At 51.2% G+C, this 14,252-nt stretch overlaps 5 protein-coding genes across 5 annotated transcripts; 3 read left to right on the top strand and 2 right to left on the bottom strand.

Moving 5' to 3' along the window:
* The first annotated feature begins 341 nt into the window (after positions 1-341).
* Positions 342-2,760, top strand: BJX68DRAFT_68371 (uncharacterized protein). The gene is made up of 3 exons (XM_071049601.1): positions 342-1,275; positions 1,324-1,426; positions 1,477-2,760. Exons 1-3 carry the CDS (start codon positions 472-474, stop codon positions 2,604-2,606), a joined length of 2,037 nt encoding a protein of 678 aa, XP_070900075.1. The 5' UTR covers positions 342-471; the 3' UTR covers positions 2,607-2,760.
* Positions 2,760-4,159, bottom strand: BJX68DRAFT_68361 (OB-fold domain-containing protein). The gene is made up of 2 exons (XM_071049600.1): positions 3,842-4,159; positions 2,760-3,647 (listed from the first exon to the last, which is right to left on the bottom strand). Exons 1-2 carry the CDS (start codon positions 4,023-4,025, stop codon positions 2,914-2,916), a joined length of 918 nt encoding a protein of 305 aa, XP_070900074.1. The 5' UTR covers positions 4,026-4,159; the 3' UTR covers positions 2,760-2,913.
* A 1,515-nt stretch (positions 4,160-5,674) lies between these two features.
* On the top strand, positions 5,675-7,155 carry sidJ (putative siderophore biosynthesis lipase/esterase). The gene is made up of 2 exons (XM_071039929.1): positions 5,675-6,009; positions 6,070-7,155. The coding sequence occupies exons 1-2, from the start codon at positions 5,956-5,958 to the stop codon at positions 7,105-7,107; spliced, it is 1,092 nt and encodes a 363-aa protein (XP_070900073.1). The 5' UTR covers positions 5,675-5,955; the 3' UTR covers positions 7,108-7,155.
* Positions 7,155-9,145, bottom strand: mirD (putative MFS siderophore iron transporter). Its single transcript, XM_071049599.1, has 3 exons — positions 8,851-9,145; positions 8,179-8,792; positions 7,155-8,134 (listed from the first exon to the last, which is right to left on the bottom strand). Exons 1-3 carry the CDS (start codon positions 9,006-9,008, stop codon positions 7,203-7,205), a joined length of 1,704 nt encoding a protein of 567 aa, XP_070900072.1. The 5' UTR covers positions 9,009-9,145; the 3' UTR covers positions 7,155-7,202.
* A 176-nt stretch (positions 9,146-9,321) lies between these two features.
* Positions 9,322-13,855, top strand: BJX68DRAFT_235837 (ABC transporter ATP-binding protein). The gene is made up of 2 exons (XM_071039928.1): positions 9,322-10,684; positions 10,731-13,855. Exons 1-2 carry the CDS (start codon positions 9,751-9,753, stop codon positions 13,745-13,747), a joined length of 3,951 nt encoding a protein of 1,316 aa, XP_070900071.1. The 5' UTR covers positions 9,322-9,750; the 3' UTR covers positions 13,748-13,855.
* The last annotated feature ends 397 nt before the right edge of the window (positions 13,856-14,252 follow it).

The raw sequence follows: 14,252 nt of genomic DNA, 5'->3' as shown, positions 1-14,252 counted from the left end.
CCAAGAGGATGATGCCTCTGTAGCCGATCTCCGCCACCGATCTGACTCTAGTGGGTTTCAGTCGGGCGCAAGTGACGTATGACCTTCCAACGGTCGCGGCTGAAAGCACCACTTCTCCTCTTCGATGCCTTGCCCTGCTGCATTGCTGATCTTTAACATCAGGCTCCCGTTTTCCTTTTTTTCCAGCTCTTTGTTTAACTCTCAACCGCATGAAAGAAAAGATCTCCGCGCTACGCGTTCAAAGGGCTGAAAACCGCTGTCCCACGCAAGAGTCCATAATCTCGCCTGCTACCCCTCACTTCCTCAACTGCTTTGTGCGCCGTTTATCCTAGCTCGCAAACGCCTTCGAGCGCACAAAGCACTTTTGTGTCCTCGTCATTATTGCTCTTATTATCTTCGCCACCTTCTGCTCGCTCCTACAAAGACATATATTGCATGGTCTTTGGGTGAATTGTGTTCCAGCGAGTCCTGATGGCGTACGATGCCTTTCAGCATGGTTCGAATCCTTATGGGCAACCAGACAATACGGGCCCTATTAATATGAGCGAGAATCACCCGTCGTCCTTTGAGCCCCCATATCCATACCAGCCAACGTCCGATCAGCTCAATATGCCACAGCCTCAAGTTTCGCAGCCTCAGATACCTCAAAATGCCCCTCCACCACCACCTGCTTCCCAAGGCTACTATCCAGACCCGCCGCGCGAGCAAACCTCCTGGCCACCTCCGCCCCCCCCTGCTCAGGCGGGACGAATCAACGAAGCGGTGACTTCGGCCGTTGGAAGCAGTGGCTCGCCCGGATATATCTCGCCTGAGCTCGTGGCACAGGTCACGGCAAATGTGCTTCAGCAACTCGGAGGAATGAACCTGGGTAGCATGCCCAACGTCCAGCAGCCTTCGCAATCGGTACCACCGCCGCAACCACCGCAGTGGGGGACACCACAGTCTTACCAGAACCCTGCGTCGCCGCTTACGCCAGCAATGCCTCACAGCCCGCCTCCGCCGCCTTCAACCGCCTATCGAACCCCTCCTCCGCAGCCCGAGTACTCAAGTACTGCCCACCTACATCCCAGACCGAGCCCTACTCCTCCCCAGGACAGAAGGGAGTCCCCTGCTAGCCATTTCAGCGAGCATAGCCAAAGGCCTGAGTCCCGTCCGAACCTCCAGAGGGGTGACACATTTCTCACTCCTCTGGAGAAGATATGGGGGAAATTTTTCGATGAAGGGAAGCCAACTGAGCGGTTAGGGCAGTTCTTACGCGGAGTCGCGATGCACTTGGTAAGATACCCATATGATCCCAATGTCGGTATCGACTAACCATTCTAGATTGAAGATTATCCACCCGGGAATACTCTTGTTGTCCTCCCGGATAAGTTGCAGAAGTTCTACGCAGATACTAATATTCCCTCAGATCCCTACCCATGGCAGGGTAAGTTATATTATTTTGTTTGAATCATTCCATGCTAAGTCTGTCTCTAGATATATTCGATGATCGTACGTCCTCCATATCGAGACTTTTCCGCGAGGTCGAAGCAGAACACCACCTCGTCCAGCTCAAATTGAACGAGAGGCCTGATATTCCTGGTCTAACCCCGCGAGGGTTCGAGGTCTGGGCTACGTTGATGATTCGGGCCCATCCAGACAAGGAATACGAGCGGTTTCAGAAAGCCGTGCTGAACATGCCAATCAATAATCCAGACAACAGAAAGGAGAGGTTTCCGAAAGAGATACCGCGTCAACTTTTCCCAGAGTTCCCGAACCTGCGATTGCGCGAAGAGCTCGACCAACATATCATGAAGCACTGCGGTGTAGACCTACCGCCTATCACGGACGAAGAGATCAAAAAGGTCGCTCACCAGCGCCACAAATCGTCTACAAGCCCGAGCTTCTCTGCTGGCGATTCTACGCGCCCTTTCAACGACCGGGACAGGACAAACTACCAACCACCAACTGCTTCGACCGTTGTTGACGATGAAGAGGACGAAGATGAGGACGACCAATCCGCACCCTCTCTCGAACGGCGACGGAAGCCCTACAGCGCGCAGCCTGGGGCAGGCAAAGTCTACGAGGGACCAGGTGCCCCAACACATCGCCACGCAAACTCCTTCTCCACGAGCGGCACAAGCGGCAGCATCAAAGAGATTCGACCCTCCGCGGCTCGCGTCCCAGACTCTCCTCCCTATCGCAACGAGTCGAAAGGGCCCGGACGCGCGAGATCTGGGACAGCTACTCGCTCCCGGAGCCAATCTCGCGGGTTCCCCCCCGGCCACGAGTATAGACACTCGGAGAGCGACCTCCACAATGGTCCGCGAACCTCGGGCACAAACTTGAGCGACCACCACCATCACCACCTTCACCATAACTCAGCGTCTTCACGCCTTCCTAGTGATCTCCTCGAGCAATACCGGGAGCTCGACCGCAGCGCCGAAGACCAGCGACTCTACGAGCAGCTCCGCGAGCGCGAAAAGGAGCGCGAGAAGAGCAAGTACCACGACAGCCTCCCTTCCCGATCCAGCTGGGCAGGTGAAGAGGAATACTATCGTGGCTTGCTTGGTGGCCAGGGAGGAGGGTCATCTGGATCCGGGTATGATTACAAGAGTTATCGGTGAAGGTTTGTGTGTTGTGAATGAACTAGGGCTTCATCATACTCTCTATATCTGTATTGTACATCTATCTCTCATGTTGTACTTACTCTCTCTCTGTCCGTCTGTTTTTGTGTTCATTTTTTTCTTTGGATTTGGGCTGCGATCTAACAACGTTGCCTTTACTTATGACTAACGAGAAACGACTGATATCCATATTGCTGTCTGTGAATTTATTTGGTGTATGCCTACCCCATGCGTGCTGCTCTTCATTATATCTCCGTCATATATCATATCATAGCGATAGTCCGGGTTATATATAGTGAATCAGAGTCTAACTACCCATTCTATCACGCCCCCTCTTCCTCTTAGCCTCAAGCTCTCGCAAAAGCTCACCTCCCGCCTCTCTCGCCCTCCTCGCATCCTTCTCCCTACTAGCCTCCTCCCTGTCCCACGCCCTCTCAATTTTCAGCCGTTCCTTCTCCTCCCTCTCAACCCTCCTCCTCGCTCTCCTCCTAGCCCGCGCCTGCTCCTCCTCAATCTTCTCCCCCTCTTCATCCGCCTCAAGTCTCAGAGTCTCAATATCTCCCTCATTCACAAACCAAGGTGTAGAAAGCACCTCAAGATAGAACCGACACCGCGCTTCAACAAAGCGCATCTCAGCAGCTGTATCGGGGACCGGGAAGAATCGCTCGAGGTTGACTTGCATCGTCGAGCGAAAGACTGATAGCGTGCCTTTGATCTGGAAGAGGGTTCCCGGGCGTAGCGGGGTGATGTCGATGGGGCTGTGCGTTGTTGATGTTACGTGGGCCTCCTTTCGAATGCCTTTCTCCTCCAGAGTATCATCTTCGCCAGTTGTGTTCGAATTCGTGGTTCGGCCACGGATTCCGGCCGTAGATATAGAGGTAGAGGGCTCATCTGCCTTCAAAACGACTACTTCAATCGTTGCTCCGGAGCTATCATCCAGCGTGAGTATCGTCCGTCGGGGCACATCGGTCCGTGCAATGATAATTCCGATCAGATTGGCGAACCGAATTGGATGGTTTTGGTAGAAGAAGAGGCCTTGGTCTGGATTCCGCGTCGCGTCGCGTTAGCAGAGTTTTCTGGTATATTAATTCCGCGCTGCTTTCACATGCCCACAGGAATACGCATACGGATAAGGAAAAAAGGTACGACGTGCTCGAAACTCTAATCCCTCGAAACAAAGAAACGAGACCCGGAAGAGAAAAAAAACAGCCAGACGAAGGAAAAGACGAACGGACCTGCAAACTCCACTCGCTTTCGTAAACGATGGATATCCGATGTGGTTAGCTTCACCCAAGCAAAGTGCGTCGGGGACGCCTTGAAGCAAAAGGCTGGGTAGAAGGTGAGCTGCTCCGCATCATGATTGTTGTTCTTTGCGGAGTTCGAGGTGATGGTAGTTATTGGGCGGTCATATGGTGCCATGCGATGAGATGGAATCTAGATATAGAGATAGGTCTGGGCTCATTTTTGCATTGCCATTTGATCTGGGTTGAGTTTTTGCGCTGAAGGAGTCAGAGAGGATGTTCGGCTGCGCTGTGTTGCTGGAGGAGGTTGTTGATGTTGATGGCCTTGGGATGCCTGGCCGGATGCCTGGCGAGGCTTCCGGAACTACGCGACCACGTGAGCAGCATAACATCTCACTCTTGTTTGACTAATCCCTACTTTGAAGCTTTTGTTCTGACTTGATACTAGTAGTAACTATTCAGATCTAACTAGGAAATACTCAAGTTGGTGCTCAGGTCAATATCAAGACCTGGAGACGGAGTAGTATGCACGGAGTAGTTGTATATTTTGAGGTAGTAATCGCGAAACAGTGGAGATAGTTAACATAAACCACTGATACCTTAGTTAAATAACCAACGCTTCGATAAGTATTTGTATGTTTTCTCTATTGCACTGGCCAGGAGAGTAATTCACTACCTACTAGTAATATCTCGTTACTGGGCTGCCAGTGTCTATTCTCCAGTATGTCTGTAGGCTGCAGCCAGCGCCCACGTTAGCCATGCCTCTATATCCCCTCTCACGTTTCTCAGTCAGATAACTTCGGTCAACTACCCTAAAAGTCTACAACGGTAACTTTTCTCCGGGGATGTAGACTACAGAATTGGACCTATACCCGGCAGCGGGCGACTGGCCATGTTAGTCCGCATACATCAAGTATAGCTCCAAGGCGGGAGTTGCTACACTCGCATTTCGGCTAACTATACACACCCCCCAAGTCTAACTTGGGTAGAGTATAACCTATATAGGTATCCCTATAAGCCTATAGTCTTTACCCCTCTAGACCCCTAGCTACACCTCTAACCACCCTAATAAATTGAAAACAAGACCCCTCTACCTACCCGCGCTAGAGGATCAAAAGCCCTACGGGCCTGGCGAGGCAAGAGTACTGCCAATTATCTAGGCAAAAACAGAAACAGAAGAGTGACGAGTGAACCACGAGGCCCATGAGCTTGATACATGGGACCTGATATCTCATCTGCAGATGTAATAGTAGATTGGACTCGTAGGACAGTGTGGCTAGAGAGAGCCTCAATATCCCTATATTATTACGCTTGAAGATATGAATCAACTTTCAAGTAGCAAGAGATGGCGTCACAACAAAGCCCCTCTCCCACAATGGGCCTGTAAAATAAGGATCTTATCATGGAAACTTTAATGCACTTCCAACTTCCGAGCAATTTTTCATCTAATCAATCAATCTATGACACATACTGTACCGGTGAACTCCTCGGGGCCCAGGAACAACCAAAAATTCTCCAGTACGCGGGTCCAGAAGCCCGCCGTGGGAATGAAGATGGGTTCTGCACGAGATACCTCCTAATATACAGCCTTCAAGGAAGAAATTAGAAGCGATTCGATCAGATAACGATGGACATGAACGCATACGCAGCCTCGTGGGCCGTGGGTCATCAACGTGGGACTTTTCTGCTGTCATTCTCTGCAGGAATTTCGTCTCTAACCGAAGCGAGAATTTTGTCCGACGCACAATCTTATCTGATCTCTAGCGTACTTTACTAGCGGGTTTCGATAATTATTCCCACTTTGGTATTACCGGTATCGCCAGACTGTGTCATTCCAAGAAGGATCCATACAATTACGTGAACCCATTTGGTACTGCGACTGCAAGCGACTTGCGATGAAACGTGGAACTGGCAAGAGAAAGCGGATATACCGGATAGGCCAAGAACCGAGACACGGTTCCTTCGGAGAAGGCCAGGCACATGGTGAAATCACGATAAGCCGTTGAATCTACCTTCAACACCGACTAACACTGACAGCTTGACTTACCCCTCTTCCCCTCCACCCCGAGATCTAATCAACCAAGCTCCAGCGCAAGCTCAATTGCAACATGTACTCCAAATTCTGGCCTCAAGGGGGCCTCCCGGGTATCTTACACCACTTTGTATGACCTTCTCTTCCCCCGCGCATCGAATTCTCAAGTAACTGACCGAATTTGACATAGACAGAGACCCTCGTCACATTCGAATTCACAGCCTCCACAACCCCAAAGCCAAACTCCCTCCTCTTCGTCGGCGGTCTTGGCGATGGCCTCGCAACAACCTCCTACATGGCCGACCTCGCCGCCGCCCTGAACCCAACAGACTGGTCGCTCTTCACACTGAACCTCACCTCCTCATATAACTGCTGGGGCCTTGGCCACCTCGACCGCGACACGGACGAGATCGCACAGTGTCTGAACTATATCAAAGAATACAAGAGTGGGAAGTTCAGCGCCGCTACACCGGGTTCGAACCGGCCCGGAAAGATCGTGCTAATGGGCCACTCAACGGGCTCCCAATGCGTCCTGCACTACCTCTCGCGCCCCAACCCACATACAAGCCAAAAGGCCTTTGACGCCGACCTCGAGCACCTGGCGCGGCCTTTCCTCGACGGCGCAATCATGCAGGCGCCCGTCTCCGACCGCGAAGCCATAAAGCTCGTCTTGAGCCAGGGGTGGCTTGGGAAGACCTCTGAGCAGGTAACCGCGCTGTATAAGGAAGTTGAGACGATTGCGAAGAACGCCGTCGCGGCGAATCCGGACCCGAAACATGATACTCTCCTCCCGCTTCATCTCACTGGGCAGATTGGGTACCCGCCCACGGTTCCGCTCTCTGCGCGCCGGTTCCTCAGCCTCGTTAGTCCGGATTCTCCGGGGAATCCGGGGGAGGATGACATGTTCAGCTCGGATTTGGGGAGCGAACAGTTGGGGAAAACGTTTGGGATGATAAGGGAGAGAGGGCTTTTGGGGTACAAGCTGCTTGTGCTGATGTCTGGGGCAGATCAATCGGTTCCGGAATGGGTTGATAAGGAAAGCGTGTTGAGAAAATGGAGGAGGGTTGTTGACGGGGACAGAAAGGGAGGTGAAGAGGAAATTTGGGATGAGGGGAGTGGGATTGTTCCTGGGGCGTCGCATGCGCTCAGTAATGATGACCAGGCGGAGCCGAGAAAGGATCTTGTACAGCGGGTCCTGGGGTATTTGACCGGAGTAGAGGGAGTGTAATCATCTAATCTATAACGAATATATACAAAAACCTCTATGACTCTACCACTCTATCGTCTACACATATCCAAGAAAAGCGACGATTATAATGCAAATCAGAAGAGAACTCCCTTTGTCTGTGTACCCTTGCTAAGCTTGATGTCTTGAATCAAGAACATCCAACCAAGACACAAGGCCATGATAGATGTGCCCGCGATCAGCATTTTGCTCTGAGTCTCGGCATAAGCGAGCGCAATAGCTTCTCGAACAGGCGAGCCAACTGGGTAGCTTAATTGAACATCGAGCGACTCGTAAATCGTCCTCCAATCAGCCTTGATAGCCTCGGGTAGTAAGCGTTTCAAAGCGCCTGGCAAGGTATTCGTCCAGATAGCACCAGAGATGCTACTTCCAACAGCACCACCCATGGAACCAAAGACACCGAGAAAGGCTAGCGCTGAAGCGATGTTGTTGTGATCAGACGCAGCAGAAACCGCAACTTGCTGGCAACTGATCATGGTGCTGCCTCCAAAGGCGATAAAGACCTGGCACATGATGAGGTAGCCCATGGACCAGCCAGGCTTGCGAAAGTAGATCATCAAGCCAACTCCTAGCATGTAGAGGGGCACTGCCCAAAGGAGCAGCCATCGAAATCGAGATGTCTTCTTGATCATGAAGCCCACGGCGAGAAGCCATATACCGGAGATCATGTTGAAGATACTGCTGATGTAGCCGGCGGTCGAGATGCTCGTTCCATATACCACCTGGAGGTATGATGTGTAGTACTCGTTCCAGCAATAATAAGCGATTTGGTATGACGCGCCGAGGAGGCATGCTCCTAATATTGTCCGTGACGCTAACAACTCCCACGGGAGGAAGGGCATTGGTGCAAGGAACCGCTCTGCTAGGACAAAGCCGACGAGGCAGACAAGACCGAGGACGAGCATGGCAGTGATATAGGGTGACCTCCATTCATTTGCCGTCGAGCCAGCAATGGTAAATGGGAGAAGGAAAAGCACAAGTCCGCTCGCTAGGAGAAAAACTCCCAGGACTAAAATCTTAGTACAGATGCAACTTGAGGAAGAGAAGACTTACGGTCAAATTCGATGATGTAGTGGACGACATTCTGAGAAAAAGTCCTGCCGCTATGCTCTTTCTCTTGCAATAAACCCAGCTGCTTTGCCATGTAACGGTTGTACTGCAGTAGACCAAACATAGGCAACGCAACGATGGGAAGGATAATGGCGAAACTGCCGTATGCCCAGCGCCAATTATAGGCATAGAAGCGCTCCGAAGCGGCCGACCCCGCGAATGCAGTGATTATGTAGGGCGACGAGGTGAATGCATAAGCAAGGCCTCGATCGCGCAGCGACGACGTATCGGCTGTTATGACATCGACACTAAAAATCATACCGGCAAAGCCGATGGTGTAAAACACTTGCGATGCGCAGTATGTTGTGATGCTAGTACACGTCGCAGACAACACTAGCCCCAGCGTTGCAAATGCGATCATGATCAAGAACCCGATCGACCGATCCCAGATGTTCAATATCTTCGCAAGAGGCATATACGTCGCTGACGACATGACGCTCGATACAATGTAGATGACGGGGATCAGGGAATGCGATTCGAAGCCGCTGGTTACGAATGCAGAAAGATTGCTGGTAATCGAGGATTGGAAGGCATTCACAAAATACAGAAGGAACATTCTATCAAATCACTACATCAGTCTCAGTGTCCATGGTCCCAGTGAACGGGTTAACTTACAGAATATACGCTGTCACCAGGGATTTCCTCGACCAGACCAATGTGATCGCTTCGGCCTGTTTGACTCCATCTTGGGCTTCCTCCGGGTTCAGGTCATCCCCAAGCAGAGGGGTGTCTTCAGACAGGGAGGACTGAGAGCTGCTCAGAAACGCCGACATTGTTTGCGGCGCTGGCTGTATGCTCACGGGTATTGACAGAGAACAAGCTTTCTCAAGAAAGTTGCGCTGTCAATTACCAGGCAAGAATGAAGTCAAGAGCCATCGGATATGATCGGGGCAATGCCCACTTGAATTGGAGACACTGCGGAGAAAAAAAATTTGGTGTAATAACCAAACTTCAGGCACTGTTGTAATGGTCCCATACATCCTTACAGTACCGGTTTCTTTGCCCCACAGTGGTAAAAACAATACAGACCCACAGGACTACAAGTTACGTGGTTCTGGATAGCTTGACGCCTCATTCCTTCACACTCCTCTAGACAGCTTCGTCAACAACGGTTCGACCACTGTTTGAGCGACGCCAGCAGGACCCTCAGTCCATCTCGGATTCTACTCGTTCCATGATCATAGCTCGCTACACATCATGACCTTACGTAACGATTCCAGCCGTGGCGGAGGCTTGCTCTACCAAACTCTCCTGAAAGTGTCTTGCAAGCCTCCTGCTCCTCATGGCGGCCGAGGTCGCTTTCCACAAGACTCCAGAAAGGCATCAGAGCCGATGGCTTTTCCTTCAAAAGACGGTGGACCGCCGTTTCTGCGGTGGATCTGCCATTTCTAACGCAATGTCGATGAGAGATCGCCGTCAATAAATTGAGAGATATCCTGCGTCTGCAGTACTAAATCACTTGGCGACGACTGTCACTGGAGTGTTGCAAGCACAAGCTGCAGGTCACGACACACCATGAAGCTTGTCCAGAACATAGCGGGCTTTCCGCGTCTGCTGTTGGCCGGGAACCCCTCGAAACTCGACCTTGGCATGCTTGGGGTGGGTATACTCAGTGCAATTGCATCGGGCGTGCCTTTTCCTTTGATCGGTATTATCTTTGGCCAGCTTCTCGATGACTTCAACTCGGCAACGTGCAGTGCATCCAGCACATCCGAGTCCGATTCCGACTACCAAGGCAGCATCAACGACAAGATCTTGTTAATCGTGTACTTGGCGATAGCCCAGTTCGTGCTGATCTATGTGCACCTTTCGTTTTGGACTCTGAACGGCGCTCGTCTCGCCCAGCGACTACGGGAAACCTATCTACAGAATTTGCTACGACAAGAGCCGTCTTTCTTTGACAATCTTCCCCCAGGAGAGGTTGCTTCTCGACTTAATGGCGACATCCAGACCATTCGCTCGGGCACATCCGAGAAAGTGGGCATTTGCCTTGCAAGCTTTTCCTTCTTCGTCACAGCCTACATCGTCGCTTTTATCAAGGACTCCAAGCTAGCGGGAATGTTGGTCTCGTTGATTCCGGCCTACTTCTTGATGTCATTTGTTGGAAGTCATTATATTGAGAAATATTCCGGTCTTATGTCAAATTACGCCGCTACCGCCGCATCGATTGCATCGGAAGCCCTGTCCAACTTTGTGGTGGTACAGGCATTTAGCGCCAATGCTCGACTCGAAGAGAAGTTTTCCAAAGCGCTAAAGTCGTCGGAACATGAGGGTCTGAAGAAGGCTACAGCAGTCGGTATACAGTCGGGCGTCTTGTACTTTATCGCTTACTCTGCAAATGGCCTTGCGTTTTGGGAGGGAAGTAGGAAAATCGCCCAGGCAGTTGCAGATGACTCGAGCGGAACCACTGTTGGAGCTACTTTCACAGTCATATTTATTCTTGTCGAAGGTAAGCCATTCGGCCCTTGTAAAAGGACTTGCACTAACGGATATAGCGACTTTGCTTTTGAGTCAAGTCGCACCCTTTCTTCATCTGTTCACAGCTGCGGTGGCATCTTTCGAAAAGTTGCGCGGAGACATTGATCGCCAGCCATTGATTGATGGTACGGCTACTTCGGGTCTTCGACTCTCACAGGCAGAGGGTGGATTTGAGCTGAAGGATGTTTCGTTCACCTATCCCTCCAGACCAGAGGTTACTGTACTTGATAAAGTCAGTCTTTCAATTCCCGCCAACAGGCATACTGCCATCGTAGGCCTTTCAGGGAGTGGCAAGTCTACCATTGCAGGGCTAGTCACAAGGTTGTATGATCCAACGGCGGGACAAATCTTCTTTGACGGTTACGATCTTCGAGAAGTCAATACTCGTGACCTGAGAAGCTTTCTCAGCCTGGTCCAGCAAGAACCTTCCCTACTCGACCGGTCTCTCCTCGAAAACATCGCACATGGCTTGATGAATTCTGGTGACCCCAACCATAACCATCTAAAATCAATCCTGTTGGGCTCTGCTCTTGCAGAGCTGGCAGGCGAAGTGAGAGAAGGTCAAGACTTGATGCAAGCGGCAGAGAAGCATGGCTCTGAAGTTCTCGAAATCGTCATCTTAGTACAAGAAGCTGCTAGGCTCGCAGATGCAGATGCTTTTATTTCTGCATTGCAGCACGGATATGGCACGGTTGTTGGATCCAGCGGACGTCTGATTAGTGGTGGTCAAAAACAAAGAGTATCTCTTGCGCGGGCTCTTGTCAAGAACCCAGCAGTACTTATCTTGGATGAAGCAACAGCTTCCTTGGACTCAAGAAGCGAGCAGCGCATCCAACAGGCTATCTCGAACATTGCCAGTGGAAGAACCGTGATCACCATCGCCCATCGATTATCGACAATCACCAGCGCTGACAATATCGTCGTTATGCACAAGGGCCATATTGTGGAGCAAGGAGATCATTCAACGCTGATGGCGAAGAATGGTTCTTATGCCGAGCTGGTCAAGTTGCAAACTCTCAGTTCTGCATCCGACAAGAACGAAACAGCTAGTCTTGGTAGCACCAGCAAGACGCAGGCCTCCTCAACAGAAGACGAACTCGAGTCCAGCCATTCAAATGGCCTTGGAGAAGCCGAGAAAAAGATGCCCTCAGCAACTGAAACTCAGGTCGTCGACATTCCTGAAGAGGCGGTCGAACCAGAAACTCCACCAAAATCCCTATGGGCTCTTGTGCGAGGGTACGCGCCAGCCCTAAGGCCACACCTGCTCTTCATCTTTGCCGCACTTCTTGGCTCGAGCATTGTCGGAGGAGCATTCTCTGGCGAGGCCGTGATTTTTGGAAACACTGTCGGAAGTCTGAACCCGTGCAACAGCCCGGACGATATCCGATCCAAAGGTAACTTCTTTGGGCTTATGTTCTTCGTTCTTGCAATCATCGAATTCTTTGCAAATGTGGCTAGTTGGGCGGGATTCGGATGGGTCTCTGAGAAAGTGGTATACACTGTCAGGGTCTTGTCATTCCGGTCACTGCTAGAGCAAGATCTGCAGTGGCATCAATCGAAAGGCCGAACACCTCCTTTGCTACTTTCTTATATCACCAGGGATGGCAACGCGTTGGCTGGACTGAGCGGTTCTGTGATTGGGACACTATTCTCCATCACAGTCAACCTCATCGCTGCCATCATATTGACGCATATCATTGCCTGGAGGATCGCTTTGGTTTGCCTGGCTTTGGTACCACTTCTCCTGGGTGCCGGCCTCATGGAGCTCCACGTGCTTGGGAAATTCGAGGAACGTCATGAGAATGCGTATACCAAGTCGGTCGACATTGGTGTCGAAGCAGTCACTTCTATCAAGACAATTGCTTCACTTTCTCTCGAGGAAGAAACGCTAAAGACATATCAGCGGTCTTTGAAAGGTCCTCGCAAGGAGACACTCACAGTTACCTTGCAAGCAAGTCTTTGGCAGGCAATGACATACTTCCTGGGCAATCTCGTCAACGCACTGGCATATTGGTGGGGGTCCAAACAGATCTTGGCAGGCAACTATACTCAGACGCAGTTCCTGATAGTGGTCTTCTCTCTTCTTGTCAGTGCCCTACTTTGGAGCCAAATGTTTGCCCTCGCACCGGAGCTTTCCAGTGCTCGAGCAGCAATGGCGAGACTACTTGGACTCATTGAGATAGGATCCGATAAAATGACAGGCCATGCACACCCTGTCTCTCCAACGACACCCTCTTCCATTGAGGAAAAATCCCTCGAAGCAGCTACCGAGCCAAACAGCACAGCATCAGCCGTCCACCTCCAAAACATCCACTTCTCCTACCCTGCCCGACCAGACATCAAAGTCCTCAACGGCCTGAACATCAACATAAAACCCGGCCAATTCGCCGCCCTCGTCGGTCCCAGCGGCGCAGGAAAATCAACAATCATTTCCCTCGTCGAACGCCTCTATACACCACAATCAGGCACTATCCTCATCGACGGCCGCGACATCACATCCCCAGACTGCTCCACAGCTTTCCGCAACTCCATCGCCCTCGTGCCCCAGGAATCTGTCCTTTTCGAGGGAACCATCAAATTCAACATCGCCCTCGGCTCCCGGCCAGGCCACGAAGCCTCCATGTCCGAAATAGAAGAAGCCTGCAAACTGGCCAACATCCACGATACCATCGTCGCCCTTCCGGACGGCTACGACACTCTTTGTGGGCCCAACGGGAACCAATTCTCTGGTGGACAAAAGCAACGTCTCTCGATTGCGCGTGCGCTTGTCCGTAAGCCCAAAATACTCATTCTGGACGAGTCAACGAGCGCTCTCGACGCGGAGTCTGAGAAGTTACTGCAGGATGGACTTGAAAAGGCCGCGCGGGGAATCACGGTTATTGCGATCGCGCATAGACTACATACGATTCGGAAGGCGGATGTCATCTTCTTGATAGAAGGGGGTGTTTGTATCGATGCGGGGAGTCATGACGAATTGTTGGAGAGGTCGGAGAGTTATAGGGCTAATGTTTTGCACCAGACGGTTGCTACCTGAGTCTTCACTTGGTTTTGTTGGATTCGTTTTTTTTTCTTTGCATTGATTTCGCTGAGAATCTAGCTTGAAGGAACATACTTTAAAGTTTATAGTTAATCAGTAATGGACATGTTTGCCTTGTGTTGTGCGTAGCCCCCGTATTTGAATAGTAGGATAGTACAACTGTCTGGATATCCCTCCCCTAGAGAAGTTACATGAACCGGAAGTTCTAATAATCTAAGGGTTCACGAGCGTACCTTCTTATTATGCACCAGAGAATAGGCAAGGAAGGAGCGACCCAGAAGCTGACAAGATACGGAAGTCGCGATGGGTCGTTCCTTCGTGGAGATACTTTGTATTGAGGAAGGAGCGACCCCGGGCTGATCAAATCCGGAAAACCGCGATGAGTCGCTCCTTCCTCGTAGATATAGTACAGAGAATAAGGAAGGAGGGGTCTGCCGCTTCACATAGTGAGGGAAGGTGCTACCCAGACCCTCGGCATTGCTTAATAAAGGAAGGAGCGATG

This window comes from Aspergillus pseudodeflectus (genome assembly GCF_044049435.1).
Source record: "Aspergillus pseudodeflectus strain CBS 756.74 chromosome Unknown BJX68scaffold_17, whole genome shotgun sequence".
Lineage (NCBI taxonomy): Eukaryota > Fungi > Ascomycota > Eurotiomycetes > Eurotiales > Aspergillaceae > Aspergillus > Aspergillus pseudodeflectus.
The sequence above is the reverse complement of the archived record's forward strand: the minus strand, read 5'-3'. Positions and strand labels throughout refer to the sequence as shown.

Excerpts from the sequence above, each read along its gene's own strand:
- BJX68DRAFT_68361 (XM_071049600.1), bottom strand. The coding sequence starts at position 4,025 with ATGGCACCATATGACCGCCCAATAACTACCATCACCTCGAACTCCGCA. Across the intron at positions 3,648-3,841 it reads AAAGCGAGTGGAGTTTGCAG|ACCAAGGCCTCTTCTTCTAC; the intron begins GTCCGTTCGTCT and ends CGCGGAATCCAG.
- BJX68DRAFT_235837 (XM_071039928.1), top strand. The coding sequence starts at position 9,751 with ATGAAGCTTGTCCAGAACATAGCGGGCTTTCCGCGTCTGCTGTTGGCC. Across the intron at positions 10,685-10,730 it reads CATATTTATTCTTGTCGAAG|CGACTTTGCTTTTGAGTCAA; the intron begins GTAAGCCATTCG and ends TAACGGATATAG.
- BJX68DRAFT_68371 (XM_071049601.1), top strand. The coding sequence starts at position 472 with ATGGCGTACGATGCCTTTCAGCATGGTTCGAATCCTTATGGGCAACCA. Across the intron at positions 1,276-1,323 it reads GCGGAGTCGCGATGCACTTG|ATTGAAGATTATCCACCCGG; the intron begins GTAAGATACCCA and ends TAACCATTCTAG. Across the intron at positions 1,427-1,476 it reads AGATCCCTACCCATGGCAGG|ATATATTCGATGATCGTACG; the intron begins GTAAGTTATATT and ends GTCTGTCTCTAG.
- sidJ (XM_071039929.1), top strand. The coding sequence starts at position 5,956 with ATGTACTCCAAATTCTGGCCTCAAGGGGGCCTCCCGGGTATCTTACAC. Across the intron at positions 6,010-6,069 it reads CGGGTATCTTACACCACTTT|ACAGAGACCCTCGTCACATT; the intron begins GTATGACCTTCT and ends AATTTGACATAG.
- mirD (XM_071049599.1), bottom strand. The coding sequence starts at position 9,008 with ATGTCGGCGTTTCTGAGCAGCTCTCAGTCCTCCCTGTCTGAAGACACC. Across the intron at positions 8,793-8,850 it reads CTGGTGACAGCGTATATTCT|AATGTTCCTTCTGTATTTTG; the intron begins GTAAGTTAACCC and ends GTGATTTGATAG. Across the intron at positions 8,135-8,178 it reads CTACATCATCGAATTTGACC|TCCTGGGAGTTTTTCTCCTA; the intron begins GTAAGTCTTCTC and ends CTAAGATTTTAG.